Below are 18,763 nucleotides of genomic sequence, written 5' to 3'. Positions count from 1 at the left end.
TCCATACCAGCAACTGTACCTGCCCAACCCACCTCCTCGTCCCTACCCGCCCCATCCACATCCTCGTCCCTACCCGCACCCCCCATCCCCCTACCAGCAATTGTACCTGTCTCATCCACCGCCAACTGTATCCAACTCACTCACAGGGCTGTGCCCGTCACACAGTACCCCACATGTTGACTGTACCCATCCCTGTGCTGTCCTGTTGACCATGCTGTCTTGCTCTAGGGTGTCCTGTAGACAACCTGCCTTCCAATTGACAGTGATCACCTTACTCCACAGTGCATGGCTGCCTAAATCCAGTCGCGTCAGCTGAATTGCTCGTAAACCTTTGCTTTCCTTCACCATCTTATCCAGTGAGTGGAACCAGATCGTCTCACCTCGCGAAAACTCGTCCCATTGGAACTGTTGTCCTTTGTCATTCTGCATTTCCTCCTCCACGGCCTGCTTTGTAACTTGGCTGATCCCTGTCGCCTATTCTTTGGGAGCAACCGTACCATCATCTGGGGTGTCTGCACTGCATCCAGGTTCTGACCTTGGACACTGATCACTCGTCCTCCACTGAAACAGGGCACAAGACCAGACAACAATCTTAATCAGGGAATGTCTCTCAAAGCTTTTCTGGAGTAGGTTCATTATTTGCTCATGTACCAAGACACAGCAAAAATCTTAATGTATACTGTTCATACTGATCAGATCATTACACAATACATTGAGGTAGAGCAAGGTAAAACAATAACAGAATCAGAATAGAGTGTAACATCTACCGAGTAAGTACAATGCAGGAGAACAGTAAAGTGCAAAACCGTATTGAGGTGGATTGTGAAGTCGAGAGTCCATCTTATCATACCAGGGAACCATTACAGCCTTCTAACAGCAGGGTATCAAAAGTGACCTTTTTGAGGTTGCAAAGACTCACTAGTACCTGAAGAGATGCATGGGGAAATCAATTTCTGTATCTTATCCGAAGTTTGCCAACCTAAGAATAGATAGCCCATTTCTGGCATTGTACATGTGTGTTGTGAGTAGACTGGCCACTATTTTTCTCACCCCAATGCCACATTTCCGACGTATTTCATTGTCAGTAGTACAGGAGGTAGAAAAAGAGGATGTGAAAGGTGCTATATAAATACAAGCCTCTCATAACAGCTCAATCGGTGGAGCCTACATTGAGATTTTTTTGGCCCGCTGTGTGGTGTTGGTAATGTGTTGCGCACCTTGGCCCCAGGGGGAACACTGTTTCATTTGGCTGTAATCATGTATGATTGAATGATAATTAAACTTGAACGTGAACTTGATGTGTCCTCATACATGGAGAAAGAACTTTGTTTCCAAGATTACACATTTCTTCCTTTCTAAAACCTGAGACAACCACAAATTCCCATCATATAGATGATTTTCAACAGAAGCGTGGGTAAAAAAGCATCAGGAAAGAGCACACAGAGAGCCTGAGAGCGGACAGTGGCCCTCAGCTCTGTGAGCCTGAGAGTGGACCAGGGCCTCAGCTCCATGGGCTTGATAGTTAATGTTAATCATTGCATTTACAATTTTTCATCTGGTTTCCTCCATGCATCTCTGAGTAACTCATAGATAATTACCCCATCTATGCCCTACATCCAAAGCTGTGCAACACCTGCTGAAATACAACTTCTAAGTCATGCTGCTGTGACAGCATTGCACAGAATCACTCTTGCAAAGATCTGTGGGAAATGAGCAGATCTCAGCCCGGTGCCGAGAACCCTTCCCCTATTGGTTCACTTCCATCACAGACGTTCATCATCTGAGACTTGTAACCCTCACCTGACCCAGCAACCAAACTACCAATCACATAGCTCACACCCCACGCCAGTCCTCCCAGCTCACCGGCCTGCACCCTGATCACAACTGCAGGACCCAAAGACATGTCAAGCTCACCAACACCAATTCCCAGCCTCCTTTCACCTCCAGTTGGGTCTACACTCTGTGATCCACTCAGCCCTCACCGTCCAACCTGACTGCTCCTTACAGTTTCACCACCTCCTCTGCTTGCTCTGCAGTAGTATGGTGCATGAAGCAGAGGCTTTCTCCAGCTTGACAGGGCCCCATATCTTGACAAAGTGGGCATGCATCCCAAATAGTGTTTGCAGTAGCAAGTATCAGCTCCACAGGTGGCAAAAAAATTGTGAAGACTGGCGACTGTGCAAAATAGTTTGTTTTACTTTTCTTTCATATTGCAAATCCTTAAAATTCATGTTCTCAGTTTTTTATTATCTACACAGTTTTGTACATTGGTTGTTTATGGATAATTTTTCATCAAACTCCATGGCATTTCCTTTCATTTTCTTATAACTGCCAGCAAGAAAATTAATCTCAAGGTATTTTATGGTACCATTAACGCAACTGGATAATAAATTGACTTTGAACTTGTACAAATCAGCTCACCCCAGGAAGCTCTTGTCCGGTCGCACAGCAGTGATGTTTGGATCCTCAGTGTAGCTGTAGAAGACGTGATTCATTTGCTTATGAACATCACCATACATAGCCGTGATGGGCAGGTCTCCGGTCTGGTTGTAGGGGGCTGTGCAACATTGGATGTGGTTGTCCTTTACCTCACCAGAGCTGCCAGGGGAGAGGTTCAATCAACAGTTTTAACCTAGAGAGCCCACATTTACAGATCCTCAAGAAAATCACCATCTTTCTTACTCATCAGATTCCAGCAATGGAAGCATTTAAGTTCATGCCTATCACCTTCCTAGCTGTCTGCTCATTCATCCTTCCCTGCCCCCCACCCCCGTGTATCTCTTTTTTATCTGTCTCCATCTGTCTGTATCTCCTAACAATGCTCTTTCTCCTCCCCTGTTAGTTCAATCGTCCCACCACTCTTCACCTCCACACTTCAGGCTCTGGTTTCACCAGTCCTCATCTCATCTCCCCTCTCCACTATCAACCCCAATGCAAGATTTGACCCCAAACATCAACAGTTACTTTCCATCCACAGATGCTGCGACACCCACTGGGTTCCTCCAGCAGATTGTTCGTTGCTCCAGATTTCAGCAGCTGCATTCCTTTTCTATTTATTGTTACATTATCATCAAAATCTTTCCTTTCAGCCTGCAAATTGCTGGCCAGTGTGTGAGGATGTACGGAGGGAGCCCCCACTACACATAGACCAAGAACATCCTGAGTGCATGCCAAGTGAATTCAGGAGATATCATTAAGGATATTTAACTGGCCTCAGAAACCACGGGTTGGTGATCAGGAAACCAATGAGTCCTTTCTCAAGGGGATCTCTGCTGGATGGCCTGAGATGGGACGCCGGTTGCAAATAACATCTGATTCACCGATGTTGCTTTGAGGTCCAGTAACAGGTCTGCAGCGAGAGCTTAAACTCAAAAGGTTACTTTGATAAAGTAGGTTAGTAATATTATTCTTTAGAAAGGTCAGGCTAAGTCAGGCTTTCTGAGGTAAGGACATGTTCGGCACAGCTTTGTGGGCCAAAGGGCCTATATTGTGCTGTAGGTTTTCTGTTTGCAAGTCAAGTTGAATCCATTGTCCGATGCACAAGTACACAAGTGCACAGGTGTTACAGCAGAATCACAGACACACAGCACTGGAGGCATAACACTCAGACAAAAAAAAAGAATTAAATTATATACAAATTGTACAAAAAAAGACCACAACTAGAACCAGATTACAAAGTGTTACTATACCGAGGTGGTCATTAGGGTTGTGCCAGCTGGTTCAAGAAAGGAATGGTTGAAGGGAAGTCACTGTTCTTGAACCTTGTGGTGTGGGACTTCATAGGCTTCTCTACCTCCTGCCTAATAGAACTGCGTGAAGATGGCATGGCCTTGATGGTGGGGATTTGTGATGATGGATGTTGCCTTCTTGAGGCAGTGATTAGGGCTGGGACACTAGGTTCAAGACTGAATGGTTGAAGAGAAGTAACTGTTCTTGAACTTGGTGTGGAACTTCAGGCTTCTGCACCTCCTGACCAATGGCTTGAGAAGATGGCATTGCCTGGATAATAGGGTCTTCAGGTGCCGTCTCATGTAGATACTGTCAATGGTGGGCAGGTGGACTAGGAAGATGCTATGCTGGCAAAAATCTTTCATCCTCTTGTAATGTTACATAGCACATTTGGCCAACATGTCACTGCATTTGTTCTGAAAGGGCTCATAGCTTTCCTACAACAATGTATATACTTACATGATACAGGGCAGGTCACCCACAAACACTTTGATATCGCTTGGTCTACCAGTCAGCAACTTGACACCACTGAGGACAAGAGATGTTCCTCCAGCTTTGGGACCATGAGATGGAGAGATGGAAACCAGTACTGGGTTCTGGAGGAGGAGCAAATTGATAAAGGCTGCTTAATGACTTGAAAAACAGATCCTAACAGGAGTTTAACCATATAGGCAGTCAATAAACATTCCACAATTAAAAACGCAAGTTGCCCAGTAATTTATTTATTTAGAGCTACACTGTGGCACTGGCCCTTCTGGTTAAATGAGCCCCACCACCCAGCAACACACCGATTTAACCCTAGCCTTATCACAGGACAGTTTACAATGACTAATCAACCTAATAACCCGTACACGTGGGAGGAAACTGGAGCACCCAGGGAAAATCCACGCGCTCACAGAAAAGATGTACGAACTTCTTAAAGGCGGCATCCAGATTGAACTCCGAACTCCGATGCCCGGAGCTGAAATAGCACTGCACTAATGCTATGCTACCATGGTGCCCTAAACTGTCTTTAATGCAGGCAAAGAAACAAATTCACCACAGCTCTAGGCTAAACGGCACTAGTTCAATCTGACTGAACACTATGCCATCTTCTCAAACCATTGGTCAGGAGGTGCAGAAGCCTGAAGACCCACACCAGGTCCTCGGTATCTGCATCACATCTCAAAGCGAAAATTCACTGTATACTTTCGAGAACGCTTCTGGGACCTGGGAGATTGACTCATGGAAAAGGTTGACCAGGTTGGGACTTCATTCACTGGAGCATTGGAGAATGAGTGGAACATTTAGTGATGCATAAAATCATGTGGGGCAAAGAAAGAGTAAGGCGGGACAGATTTAATAGAAACCAGAGGGGCAAATGGATGGTCAGAAATTGGAATGAGCCAGAGGAAGTGGGTGAGCTAGGTACATTAACATTTAAAAGGCACTTGGTCAGGTGCATGAATAGGAATACGGGCCAATGGGACTAGCTTAGCTTATTTTTTAATTTTATGTTTTTTAAATTTAGAGTTAAGTGCCAAAGTGACAAAGGCAAAGGGTGGTCACACCAGATATTGTTTCTTTACTGTTTAGTGCTCTGTACAATTTTTTTAATATACATTTCGGAACTTTTCATTTCATTATTTTTGAAAGTATCTTTATTTTGCAGAACATTTATTTTACATGTGCCCAGGGCTTTTGCACAGTACTACGTAGCAGGTGATTATAATACTCCCTGATCCCAAACCCTTCACAAACTGTAGGAAAGCACCAGGATTCAAACAATATATTTTTAAAAAATTACAGAAAGAAAATGAAGTGAACTTCACGCATACCTGATAGGTAAAGTTTTTTTCCGAGCTGCTGCCACCGCTGCCTGCTACTTTCACCATAACTTTGCCTGACACCTCTTTCTGACTGGCTGCCGTGTAGCAAACGATCCTGCAGGGGAAACCATCACCTTTAGCTGCATTGCGGGTTGCCTGTGTCCGTGGATGAGTACCTCACCGTATTTCAGTCACTAACAGAAAGTTCTCTGCCATAATAAAGGAAAACCATACTGACAAAAACACAGCACTGAGGCCAAGTATGGTACTGTGGAAAAGTCTTAGCACATATCTAGCTAGCGTGCGTAAGCCCTTTGCACAGTACTGTATTTGTCAATGTGGAGCAGAGTGAGGGTGTGTAAATCTAAAAGGAGCAAAGGATATTGAGAATGGTTAGGGTGGAGCACTGTGGGAGGGGTGTGGGACAGGCGGCAGAGAAGAAGTGTTGGGGTGGGAGATGTCATGGTGCAGACGCACCCAGCCTGAGACACCAGACAAGGTAACTTGATTCCAAACAATTGTTTTTATTGATCATTACAGAATCTCTCTCTGGTGCCCTCTCCCCTCTCCCTTCCCCTTTTCCCAACCATGACTCCACTCTCACTGCCCCATTCCCACTCTCATTCCACAACAGAGAGCCATATCAGAATAGAATTGTGTTTTTTTTTTCTGGTAGCAGTACAGTACAATACTTAAAATTACTACAGTACAATGCAAAAGTCTTAGGCACCCTAGCTATATACATGTGCCTAAGCCTATGGCACAGTACCGTATAAGATGTGAAAAGACGCCCTGGCACTGTTGAGGGTCCAGAGGAGGTTGCCAAGAATAAAATGACACGCCTTGTTTTAAACTCGCACATCCTTGTGTACTTACTCAAACATATCCTTATTGGGGTATCAAATGGGATAGCATTCCATTTGTCAACATTAGTCTGTAGTTTATGGTTAGTTTATGGAAGTTATTGGAAGGTCAAGGGCGAAGAAACAATTTCTAACAAGGTTGGAGGCAACATCAGATGCACGGCAACTCTGGCAGGGTCTGCGAGACATCACTTCCTACAAAGTGAAACCCAATAGCATTGAATGGCAGCGATGCTCTACTGTCAGATGAACTCAATGTCTTCTATGCATGCTTTGAAAGGGAGAACACAACTACAGCTGTGAAGATCTCTGCTGCACCTGATGACCCTGTGATCTCTGTCTCAGAGGTCGATATCAAAGAGAGTGAACCCTCGCAAGGTGGAAGGTCCCAATGGAGTACCTGGTAAGGCTCTGAAAACTTGTGCTAACCAGCTGGTGGTAGTATTTAAGGACATTTTCAACCTCTCACTGCTATGGGCGGAAGTTCTCACTGGCCTCAAAAAGGCAACAATTATACTAGTGCTTAGGAAGAATAATGTGAGATACCTTAATGACTATCGCCCGCTAGCGCACATGTCTACAGTGATGAAATGCTTTGAGAGGTTGGTCATGACTAGACTGAACTCCTGCCTCAGCAAGGACCTGGACCCATTGCAATTTGCCTATCGCCACAATAGGTCAATGGCAGTTGCAATCTCAATGGCTCTTCACGCAGCTTTAAACCTCCTGGATAACACAAACACCTACGTCAGGATGCTGTTCATCGACTATAGCTCAGCATTTAATGCCATCATTCCCACAATTCTGATTGAGAAGTTGTAGAACCTGGGCCTCTGTATCTCCCTCTGCAATAGGATCCTTGACTTCCTAACCGGAAGACCACAATCTTTGCGGACATGTGATAATATCTTCTCCTCGCTGATGATCAACACTGGTGCACCTCAGGGATGTGTGCTTATCCCATTGCTCTACTCTCTGTATACACATGATTATGTGGCTAGGCATAGCTCAAAGACCATCTATAAATCTATTCAATATACGTAATTGATTTACTTGCTTATTTATTTCTATTTTGTTTTATTTATTACTATTATTTTTTTTCTCTCTGCTATTTGCTTGTTACATACACCTGTTAGGGTGCATTCTCCAGTTACCTTATAAGGTAACCGTAGCCTTCAGCCAGGAGCAGATGTCATCAGGTGGTTCCCAACCTTCACCGAGTGTTTCCACCCTTAACCACAAAACTCTCCAGTTGGTGGGCCGGCAGTGGTGGTCAAATCACTGCCCATCTGCTCCTGGCTTCCAGCTCCCCTTCTCTCGCCTACTCCAAATCCAACAAAAGACTCGTTCTGCCTCTTCCCCCATCCTACGAGCTGCTTGTTTTTTGCTCCTTTCGTCCAGGCCCAGATCTGACAACAACCGCCATGCTGATTCGGCTGGGAAACCTCTGCAGCCGATCTCCACAGGGAACAACCATGCCTGCCATCCCTTGTCTTTACACTCCTGCACTAAGGGCTGGTACTTCAAGGCCTTTCTCTCGTGGGCCTCTTCCCATCCCTCTTCCCACGGCACGGTCAGCTCAACCAGAATTATTTTCTTGTCTTTGGTTGACCACAGTACGATGTCCGGGTGTAGGGTTGTGTGCACCACATCCAGGAACTGCAACCTCCTTCCCACATCGACCCTCATCTCCCAGGACCTGGCCGTTAGCAGCAGATTGGGCTTTGGTTGTTTGGTTATGAAAGGCCTGGCTCCCTCTTCGATAAAGGTGAGGGCCTTCCTCAAATCTGTGCCAGCCATCCTCTTCTTGCATCTCTCCCATTCTAGTGTGTCAGCAAGAGCCAGAAGCACCTTATCATGGCGCCACCTATACCATCCTTGAGTTAGAGCTGTTTTACACCCGGATAGTATATGAGCCAGTGTCCCCTTTTGACCACAGAGCTTACAGTTCGGGTCCTCTCTCATCCCCCATGTGTACAGATGTAATGGTGAAGGAAGGGTGTCATACACGGATCGCAAGAGGAAGGAAATACGGAAGGGCACCAGTCTCCATAACTCTGCCCATGAGATCTTGCGCTTAGGCAGATCCCATTTTGTTCAGGCACCCTGGGACCCTTGTTCCACTGCCTTTGACATCCGCTTCTCTTCCTCACGGATCCGTACTTCTGCCTGTATCATGTCTCGCCTGTTCCTTATGCTTACGTTTCCCCACTGCTGCAAGTGAACTGAGCCGAGGCCTTGCCGTCCGATGCAGGGGTTGCCGATGATATCTCGCAGCTTCAGAGAACACACTGCCGCCTCCACAGCTGTGTTGGCTACCCACTTGCGCCCAGATCTGGTTGTAACGCCTACTTGCTTTACCAAGACGTCATTGCGATCTCTCAAGCTTAATAAAGCTCTGCATTTTGCCACCTTGAATTCCTCCACAACAGATGACAGGGGAGCTGCAGTTGCTCAGAACGAATGTAGAGGCCCACTGAAGAGAATCTTGGGAGAACCATCTCCGCAGGTGCTTGTTGGTTTTCCTCTCGATGCCCTCTACGGCAGTCATGGGGAACTCATAAAGTGTGAAGAGACAGAGAAGCCTGGGCAGAATGCCGTATTGGTACAGCCAGGTCTTGAATTTACCTGGAAGTCCGGATTTGTCGATCTTCTTCAGCCATTCCTCTGTCTGCTTCACAGCACTGGTGGCCCCATCTGTCAGTGACACATTAAACCACTTCCCCAAGCATTTTATCGGGTTATCTTCGATGGAAGGGTTGACCTCGCCCTGAACTTGGGGGCTAAATTTGCTGGTAACTTTGCCCTTTCTGATCACCATACACCTGGACTTCTGAGCCTTGAAGGACATCCTCGCCCAAGTGGCTACATTACCCACGGTTTCCAATACCCATCTTGCTTGGACATGTGACACAGTTGTTATAGTGATGTTGTCCATGAATCTTCGTAGAGCTGGCTGAACAATGCCTGACTCCAGCGTCAGGCCGCGGGTTACATCTTCTGCTGCTGGAGGTTCATTCCCATAATAAATAGGATGGGGGAGATAGTGCACCCTGTTGGAATCCCCTTCTGGGGGTCCTGCCAACTAGTTGTGAATATGGGCTGATGTAAATCTGAGTTTGAATCCTCCTAGGTAGCTGGTGATCATGTCTCGAATAGCCACTGGGATGTAGTGGTCGAGTCCTTCTAGGCGTAGGCGTTCGCGAGGTCTAACCAGACAACTGTTAGGTCGCCTTTTTTCTGCTCGGCCTCAGGGATCAAAAGGCTAATCATTGAGGTGTGTTCCAGACACCCCGAAAAGCCTGGAATACCGCCTTTCTGGATGGATGTGTTGATATAGCGGTTCTGCGTCATGTAAGAAGTCAGCCTTCTTGCAAGCACAGAAAAGAAAATCCTACGTTCCACATCCAGGAGAGAAATTGTCCTAAACTGGGCAATTGTGGAAGAAACCTCTTTCTTTGGAATAAAGCATCCCTCTGCCAATTTCCAACTTGTTGGGATAGTACCTTTGGTCCAGATCTTTCTCATGACCTTCCACAGCCTCCGAAGAAGCTTTGGGCATTTCTTATACACCTTATAAGGTATGCCGCTTGGACCTGGGGCAGCCGGTGCTTTAGCTTTCCGGATGATGTCCTGGATTTCCTGCCATGTAGGCTCCTTCACATACAGCTCAATTGATGGTTTTTCCGGTCTTTGCACAGCCCAATTGGTTCCCAGTCCCTGACCCCTCCATGGGTCGCTGTGTGCCTCCCGCAGGAACTCCTCTACCTCTGGCTTAGAGCTGGATAGTATACCAGAGTTTTGTTGGCCGAGAAGTGTCCTGGTGAAGCTGAATGGATCTCCCACAAACTGCGCTCGCCTGTTCTCTTTCTTCCTTCTTTGCTGTCGCAGATGTTCCGCCCTCCGGAGTTTGCACAGCTTTTCCTGCAACATACTGGTTTAGTCCTTGATACCTTCTTTTTCAGCCAGTGAGCTGGTTTTAAACCTCTTGCTGAACGCCTTTAATTTGCCTCTCAAATGACGAATCTCCGTTTCCCTCCTATTTGGTTGCCACGGTAACTCCAGCTGGCTTTTCTGCTCCATTGGGCCAAATCATTCCTTAGCTAGATTGTACACTATGGCTGTGAGTGAGTTGATCTTTCTGTGCACTGGACCTGCTAAGGCAACTTCCAGGATTCCATCCAGATCATCATCGAGCTGCATCCAGGCGACATCGTCTGATGATCTAGGCCATTTGATCCTGTCTTTCCTTGACAAATAGATTAGGGTAGCTGAAGGGGAACTCACTAGGTCTGTTGATCGGTGCTGAGGCGACTTAAGTGCGGAGAGATCTTCATTTCTGTGGGGTGCTTCCTGGCTGGAATTCTCCTTCGTCTCACCGGACACTAAGTCCGTGTGCTGCACTTGGGTCACCGTTGAGCTACATCTAGACTTGCTCTGGTGTATCTTGAGCCCTCTGATGTTTTTGCAGACTTTCCCGCAATGACACCTTACCGTGAATTCCTCTCTGGTCAGTGTTGTTTGCTTTAGCTTCCTCGTAATCGTGTTTCCTGTCTTGGCCATTGCCGGTATGACCATCCTGCAATATATTATGTATTGCATTGAACTGCTGTTGCTAAGTTAACAAATTTCACGTCACATGCCCGTGATAATAAACCCAATTTTGATTCTGATTCTGAATTTATGGAACAGATAGACAGCATCATAGTACGATACCCTGACAATAAACTTTCCTTCAATGTCAACAAAGCCAACGTAGTCACTGACATGCTCCCATTTACATCAGTGACAGGGAGGTCCAGAGAGCTGAGAAATGCAGATTCCTAGAAATAAACATCACCAAAGGCCTCTCCTAGCCCAACCAAAAGACCAGGCACCTCTAATTTCTCAGGAGGTTGAAGAAATTTGGCCTAACTCTTAAGATTTCCTTATAGATGCATGATAAACATTATCCTGTTTAGATGTATCATGCCCTGGGATGGCAATTGGTTTGACTGAGAACATAAAGAAACTGCAGAGAGTACTGGACACGGGTCAGCATATCATGAAATCAACATCCTCCTCTACGGATTTTGTCTACACTTCTCATTGCTACGGTGAAGCAGCCAACACGTTAACGGACCTGATCAACTCCAGACATTCCTTCTTCTCCCCCATCCTATCAGGCAGAAGATCAAAGCATGAAAACATGTACTACAAGGCTCAAGGTCATTTTCTATCCACTGTTGTAACACTATCGAACCGTCCTCTTGTACAATAAGGACTCTTAACCTTACGATCTATCTCTTCACGACCTTGCACCTTATTGTATCTCTCTAACTGTAACTGTTTTTCAACATTCTGCTATTGTTTTCCCTTGTACTGCCTCAATTCATTGTTGTAAGGATGGTATGCAAAACAAACCTTGGTACATACGGCAATAATAAATTAACTTACCACTAGATACTAACTGTTAATCTACTCGCATCCTGCCATTGAAGAGCTTTGGTAACCGATTCCCCCGTCACCAACCCCTCCCCCATCAGATTACCATCGCTAGAAAGCCACGTACATTGGAGAGACATTCACAGGAGCCGACACATACTCCAGTCACTTTGAACCACGAGCCAGGAATGTTAGAATCAGAGTGCAGTGACACTTTGTAATCTGCCCCCAGCAGATCTATTTATTACAATTGCTCAACTCTTTTAAATCCAAATTCTCACTTTTTTGTCTCCCTGCTCAGTAGCACACTACCGATATTCTGCATTCTGTGTCTGGCTCCACGACATCATCCATGCTCCATCAATCTACACAGGAATGCTGTTTTGTTTGGTTCTATTCATGCATATGGTTGAATGACAATTAAACTTGAACTTGAAATTGGCTTACTGCTTTTCTCTTGTCCTACCTCAAAGTACTTATGCTTTGAAATGATCTGTACAGCTGAACTGCAATACTGAGTCTTTCCACAGTACCTTGGTATACATGACAATAATAAACCAATACTAATTCCAGGAAATCTATCCTAGCTGTTCAGTGCAATGGCACTCTCAGGACTGGTCCCAATTGTGAGGAGGATATCGGAGTTGCAGTCATAAAAGAGTAAAAGTTATGACTTCTGCACAATGACATTTGATGAGTTCCCTCTCTAACATGGGCCTGGTTTTTGTGCATAGACATTTGTATCCGTGGAGGAATAGGGACAATGGTAGTCATGCTGGTGTTAAAAGGGTGATGGCAAGGGACACCGCAGTAGCGTAGCAGTTAGCAGAACACTGCTATAGCTCAGAGTTCAATCCTGGAGTTCCACGTAAGGAACCCCCGTACGTCCACACCGTGGAATGCCCCCGTTTCCTCCCACGTTCTAAAGCCGCACAAGGTAGGTTAATTTGCTATTGTAAATTGTCCCATGATTGGGTTAGGGTTAAACCAGGGTTGTCAGGAGTTGCTGGGCTGGAAGGGCTCATGACTGTGTGGCTAGGCAAAGCTCAAATACCATCTACAAATTTGCTGACGATAAAACCATTGTCCTGGGTGTCAAGATCTCTGAGGATCTAACCTGGTCCCAACACACTGATGTAGTCATAAAGAAAGCAAGACAATGGCTATACTTTGTTAGGAGCTTGAAGCAATTTGGCATTTCAACAAATACGCTCAAAAACTTCTATAGTTGTACCTTGGAGAGCATTCTGACAGGCTGCATCACTGTCTGGTATGGGGTGGGGCGGGGGGCTACTGCACAGGACTGAAGGAAGCTGCAGAGAGTTGTAAATCTAGTCAGCTCCATCTTGGACACTAGCCTACAAAGTACCCAGGACTTCTTCAGGGAGCGGTGTCTCAGAAAGGCAGCATCCATTATTAAGGACCTCGAGCACCCAGGGCATGCCCTTTTCTCACTGTTACCATCAGGTAGGAGATACAGAATCCTGAAGGCACACACTCAGCGATTCAGTAACAGCTTCTCCCCTCTGCCATCCAATTCCTGAATGGACTTTGAAGCTTTGGACACAACCTCACTGTTTTAAATATACAGTATTTCTGTTTTTGCACATTTTTAAAATAATCTATTCAATATACGTAATTGATTTACTTATGCAAACATGAGGAAATCTGCAGATGCTGGTAATTCAAGCAACACACACAAAATGCTGGTGGAATGCAGCAGGCCAGGTAGCACCTATAGGGAGAGGCACAGGCGACGTGTCGGGCGGAGATCCTTCATCTCATCTCCTTCTACTTCAGGCCTCAAACTTATCAATCACCCCTGATGAGTTATTAACCTCAAACTCAAAGAGTTCAACTGCATGTGCGTGAATGAGAGCTGTATAACTCATCTCCTTCTACCTTTGGCCACAAACCTATCAACCACCCATGCTGTGGACACCTTCTGGAGGTCCAAGATCCGTATGCTCCACGACCGCTGGACTAAGTGTGTAAATGTAGGCGGGGACTATGTTGAAAAATAAATGTGCTAGGTTTTCTAAAATTGACTCCTTCTACCTTAGGCCATGAAGTTATCAATCACCCCTCATATATATAGCCACACTCAGTTACTTGTATGGTTTTATGCACTGATCTCCTGCCACATGATTGGCTGATATTTGTATTAGTGAGCAGGTGTACAGGCATACCTAATAAACTGGTCTCTGTGTGTACATCACTGGTCTTTCATTCACAAGGTATCCAAATCCCAGAACTCCCAAGCCATGAGAATACTTTCACCAGTGGTTCAAGATGGCAGCTCAGCACCCGAAGACAAGTAGGATGGGCACCAAATGCTGGACTTGCCAGAGAAGTCCATCTCTTGTTAATGAACAACAAAAGTGTAAAGATTTAAGTGATTAGGACGTGCTGATCCTCAGTGCTCCCCCAGACACAAGAAGTGAAGAATCAGAACAGCAACTGACTGACCTGGTGGAGACTTCGTAATAGAGAGGGTCAGTACGGCACTGGATGCCGGCAACTGTCACCATGTTCTGGATGTCCTCGAATCGCTGGCCCAAGTTTGAACCGGAGATGGTGAGCATGGTACCGCCTTCCTGTAGTCCTGATGTCGGCTCAATCTGGGAAGGTATAAGCATTCTGTGTCAACAAGTGCAAAACGCCTGCCGTAATATCTTCGTACAGAAAGTGGAGGAACAGATCAGAATTGGGAATAATGGTCAAGAAAAGGAAAATATGATTGCATTTTATTTCAATAGAACACAAATCGGAAATAATGCTTTAGCAATTAGATATTTTGCAACTCAGAAATGGAGGGAAGTAATGTAAAAGGCTTGTGTTTAGTTTTCCCTGTGTTGGCTAGCCCACGAGAAATACTCAGAAGTCTTTCAAGGGGTAGATATGATTGTTCAAGCTGAGGAAATTGAGGGTGACAAGGATCTGGTGCAGAGGAGCAGGTAAGTCAGACGTGATGGGGCAGGCTTGAGGGAATAGATGACCTACGGCTGCACCTATTTTCCTCCAGTCTTTTCCCTACAGCTTTTCCTCTCCCAGCTATCCACAGGAAGATTTCACAAATGTGGAAATATCTTCAGGGCATCACGACCCAACTTGCAACTGACATCCATACAGTGAAGGGCTGGTGTTGCTTAAGAGAGATAAGCTGGCTGATTTTTACCCCCACCACGAACACCTGATAACACAAATGACTATAACACTCACCCAGAAGCTGCAAAACTACCCTTTCAATGAGTGCAACTGACCATGACCTTACTCGCTCAAGTGTATTAGAGAATCTCACAGCCTAAGAGTCAATCCAGCCCATTATTCCAGCAAAAGAACTTCTAACTTGTCACACCCTTATTCTCCCATTTGGAAAATCTAATGATTAAGTACCATCCATTCTGCTTACAAAGAAAGCTCCCTTCCATGATCCTGACCACTACATGCTGTCAAAGACAAGTGTTAAACAAACACTCAATGTATGGAGTGACATGATAAGCAAACAAGAAACAGACTACCCCAACATCTTTCATTTCATTGACGGGGACTTCAGTCAAGCTTGCTTGAAGGAATCTCAGCCCAACTGTTAACAACACATCACCTGCAGCACCACAGGTCCCAACACACTCAACCACTGCAATATTACCATCAAGAATGCCTACCGTTCCATACCTAACTGTATTTTTGAAAATCTGATCATCTAGCTATCCTTCTCCTACCTGCATACAGGCAGAGGCGAAAGAGCAAGGCTCCAGAGATAAGAACAACACTGAAGTGGCCGCAGGAAGCAGAGGGGTGGCTACCGGATTGCCTTGAGTTGGTGGACTGGGCCATATTCAAGGACTCATCAGAAAATCTGAATGAGTACACCATAGATGTCATGGGCTTTGTAAAACCAGCCGTAGATGTGTGTGTCCCACAAATTCATTCAGAGTCTTCCCCAATCAGGAGCCGTGGACCAGGGGTTCCCAACCTACAGTCCATGAACTCCTTGGGGTCCATAGCATTAAAAATGTTGGGAACGCCTGCCTGGATGAACCAAGTGATCTGCAATCCGCTGAAGGCCAGACCAGTGGCATTCAGGTCTGGCAGTCTCCGGAAGGCCATCTCACATGCGAAATGGCAATTCCAGACCAAACATAAATCAGAGACTGCTATCACTTCTTATAAAGTAAAAGCAAGTGACATGGGTGATAACAAGGCTTCAATTCCAGACGAGCTCAATATCTTTTATGTTCGATTTGGCCAACAAAACATGGAGACATCTTCACAAATTCCCACAGCTCCTCTAGCGACCCTGTGATTTCAGTCCCTGGAGAGCATTCTTCAGCTGGAGAAAGCATCTGACCCAGATTGGGTACCTGACCGAAGACTGAAGAACAGTAATAATCAACTGGCTGCAGTGTTCAATGACATCTTTAACCTTTCACTTTGGCAGTCTGAAGTACCCACCTGCTTCAAGCAGGCTTCAATTATACCAGTACCCAGAAGAACGTGGTAACCTGCCTCACTGACCACCCTCCAGTAGCACTTACATCCACGGTGATAAAGTGCTTCAAGAGGCTTATGATGAAACATTAAATCATGCCTGAGAAGCAACTTGGATCCACTCCAATTTGCCAACTGGCACAACAGGTCAACAGTAGATACCATTTCATTGGCTCTTCACTCAACCCTGGAACATCTGGACAGTGAAGATGCATACATCAGGATGCTCTTCATTGACCATAGTTCTGCGTTCAATACTGTCATCACATCAAAACTAATCAATAAGCTCCAAGACCATGGCCCCAATACCTTCTTATACAACTGGATCCTTGGTTTCTGCACATGCAGACCCCAGTCAGTTTGGACTGACAACATCAATTCCACAACCTTCATCAGCGCAGGTGCACCACAAGGCAGTGTGTTTGCTGATGACACCACCGTTGGCCGAATTGCTGGTGGTATATAGGAGGGAGATTGAAAATCTGGCTGAATCGGACCACAACTTCTCACTCAATGTCAGCAACACCAGAGAGATGATTATTGACTACAGGAGGAGGAACCTGGAGGTCCATGAGCCAGTCATCAAGGGATCAGCAACTTTAAAACTTCTGCCATTAATCAGTTCAGAGGATTTGTCGTGGGCCCAGGTTACAAGTTCCATTACAAAGAAAACATGACAACACCTCTATTTTCATAGAAGTTTGCAAAAATTTAGCATATCTTGTAAAACTTTGACAAGCTCTATAGGTGTGCAGTGCGGAGTATACTGACTGACTGCATCACCTCATGTAGAACACCAATGCCTTTGAATGGTGTTCCTACAAAACATAGTGGATACAGCCCAGAACATCATGGGGGGGGGGTGAGGGGGTGCCCTCGCCAACTCTGTGCACATCTACAAGGAACACTGTCAAAGGAAGTTAGCATCCATCATCAAGGACCTTGCCATCCAGGCGTGAAGAGCGGGTGGAGTGGGGGGGGGGGGCACGGAGCAGAGGGGTGCGCGGAGAGGGATTGTGTCTGGAAATGCCGGAATTGGAAGAAAAGCAAGCTGTTGGGGGGATTCAGCAGGCCAGGCAGCTTCTGTGGAGACAACGTGCGAATTGATGGGTCGAGACCCCACACGAGTCCTGATGCAGGGACCTGGGACGTTGACAATCAATAGGAAAATGGAGGGCTATGTTAAACTGACCTTAGAATAGGCTAAAGATTTGGCACAACATTGTGGGCTGAAAGACCTACACCGGGCTGTAACGTTCCTTGTTCTATGAATTTGCCTTCACAAACACTGCTTGACCTGCTGAGTTCCACCAGCATTTTTTGGGGATTTTGAAAGAAAATTGCTCTGGCTTTCACTGCAATTATCTGTGGATTCTGAGACCTGTGGGAACCAGTGCTGCTGTCTGTGAAAACGATCTCCCCCTCTCTCGCTCCAAAACCCACAATTTTGTGCGACTGTAATGAGTTGCCATATCACCTTCCTTGCTGAAAGGAGACAAATATAGGTTCACTGTATTCACACATGACACCAACACCTCTGCTCAGGAAGTTAACCCAGAAACAAAATTTGCCCCTGAAGTGATTAAGTCTGCAAGCTGTGAGCGTGACCACTGGTGTGAGAACCTCAGGAGGTGCTAACAGTTACCTTCACACCTCTGTTCTTGTGAACACATTACAGAACAGAGCTTGTGCCAGCCGCGGAACCTGCAGGCGCACAGGCGGAGGTGAGAGCTTGCAAGCTTTTGTGAGCATGGGTTTGGGGAATCTGCAATGCTAGCTAGGTGCAAACTGGGGAGATGTTGAGTTCATGTAGTTCGTGATCATTTAAACCGTTGTGTCAAAATGAAGAGACAAGAATCAAGAATCAACTTTAATCGCCATATACATTTACTTATTTTAGGAACTTGTTGTGATGTGATGGCATGACATGCAAGAAAAACAATATTCAATGTTACATATTCCGTGAGCATGATGTAATTATCTTGTGAGCATTATGTCATTATCATGTGATGGCATGGTGTAATTGTCTCATGATAGCGGAGTCCATGTGATGGGCATGGTGTAATTGTCTCATGATAGCAGGGTCATGTGATGGCATGGTGTAATTGTCTCATGATAGCGGGGTCATGTGATGGCATGGTGTAATTGTCTCATGATAGCGGGGTCATGTGATGGCATGGTGTAATTGTCTCATGATAGCGGGGTCATGTGATGGGCATGGTGTAATTGTCTCATGATAGCGGGGTCATGTGATGGGCATGGTGTAATTGTCTCATGATAGCGGGGTCATGTGATGGGCATGGTGTAATTGTCTCATGATAGCGGAGTCCATGTGATGGGCATGGTGTAATTGTCTCATGATAGCGGAGTCCATGTGATGGGCATGGTGTAATTGTCTCATGATAGCGGGGTCATGTGATGGCATGGTGTAATTGTCTCATGATAGCG

The 18,763-nt window shown here is 45.8% G+C and overlaps 1 protein-coding gene across 5 annotated transcripts in view; it reads right to left on the bottom strand.

Moving 5' to 3' along the window:
• Positions 1-18,763, bottom strand: part of plxnb1b (plexin b1b) — a 373,688-nt gene that overhangs the window by 65,578 nt on the left and 289,347 nt on the right. For all 5 annotated transcript variants that reach the window (XM_063067659.1, XM_063067658.1, XM_063067662.1 and 2 more), the window contains 5 exons: positions 14,294-14,445; positions 5,547-5,652; positions 4,189-4,325; positions 2,422-2,598; positions 381-561 (listed from right to left, as the gene is read on the bottom strand). In XM_063067659.1, the coding sequence (XP_062923729.1) occupies positions 381-561; positions 2,422-2,598; positions 4,189-4,325; positions 5,547-5,652; positions 14,294-14,445 (753 nt within the window). The remainder of the gene's footprint in view (positions 1-380; positions 562-2,421; positions 2,599-4,188; positions 4,326-5,546; positions 5,653-14,293; positions 14,446-18,763) is intronic.

The sequence above is a fragment of the Mobula hypostoma genome, chromosome 15, assembly GCF_963921235.1.
Source record: "Mobula hypostoma chromosome 15, sMobHyp1.1, whole genome shotgun sequence".
NCBI lineage: Eukaryota > Metazoa > Chordata > Chondrichthyes > Myliobatiformes > Myliobatidae > Mobula > Mobula hypostoma.
The sequence above is the reverse complement of the archived record's forward strand: the minus strand, read 5'-3'. Positions and strand labels throughout refer to the sequence as shown.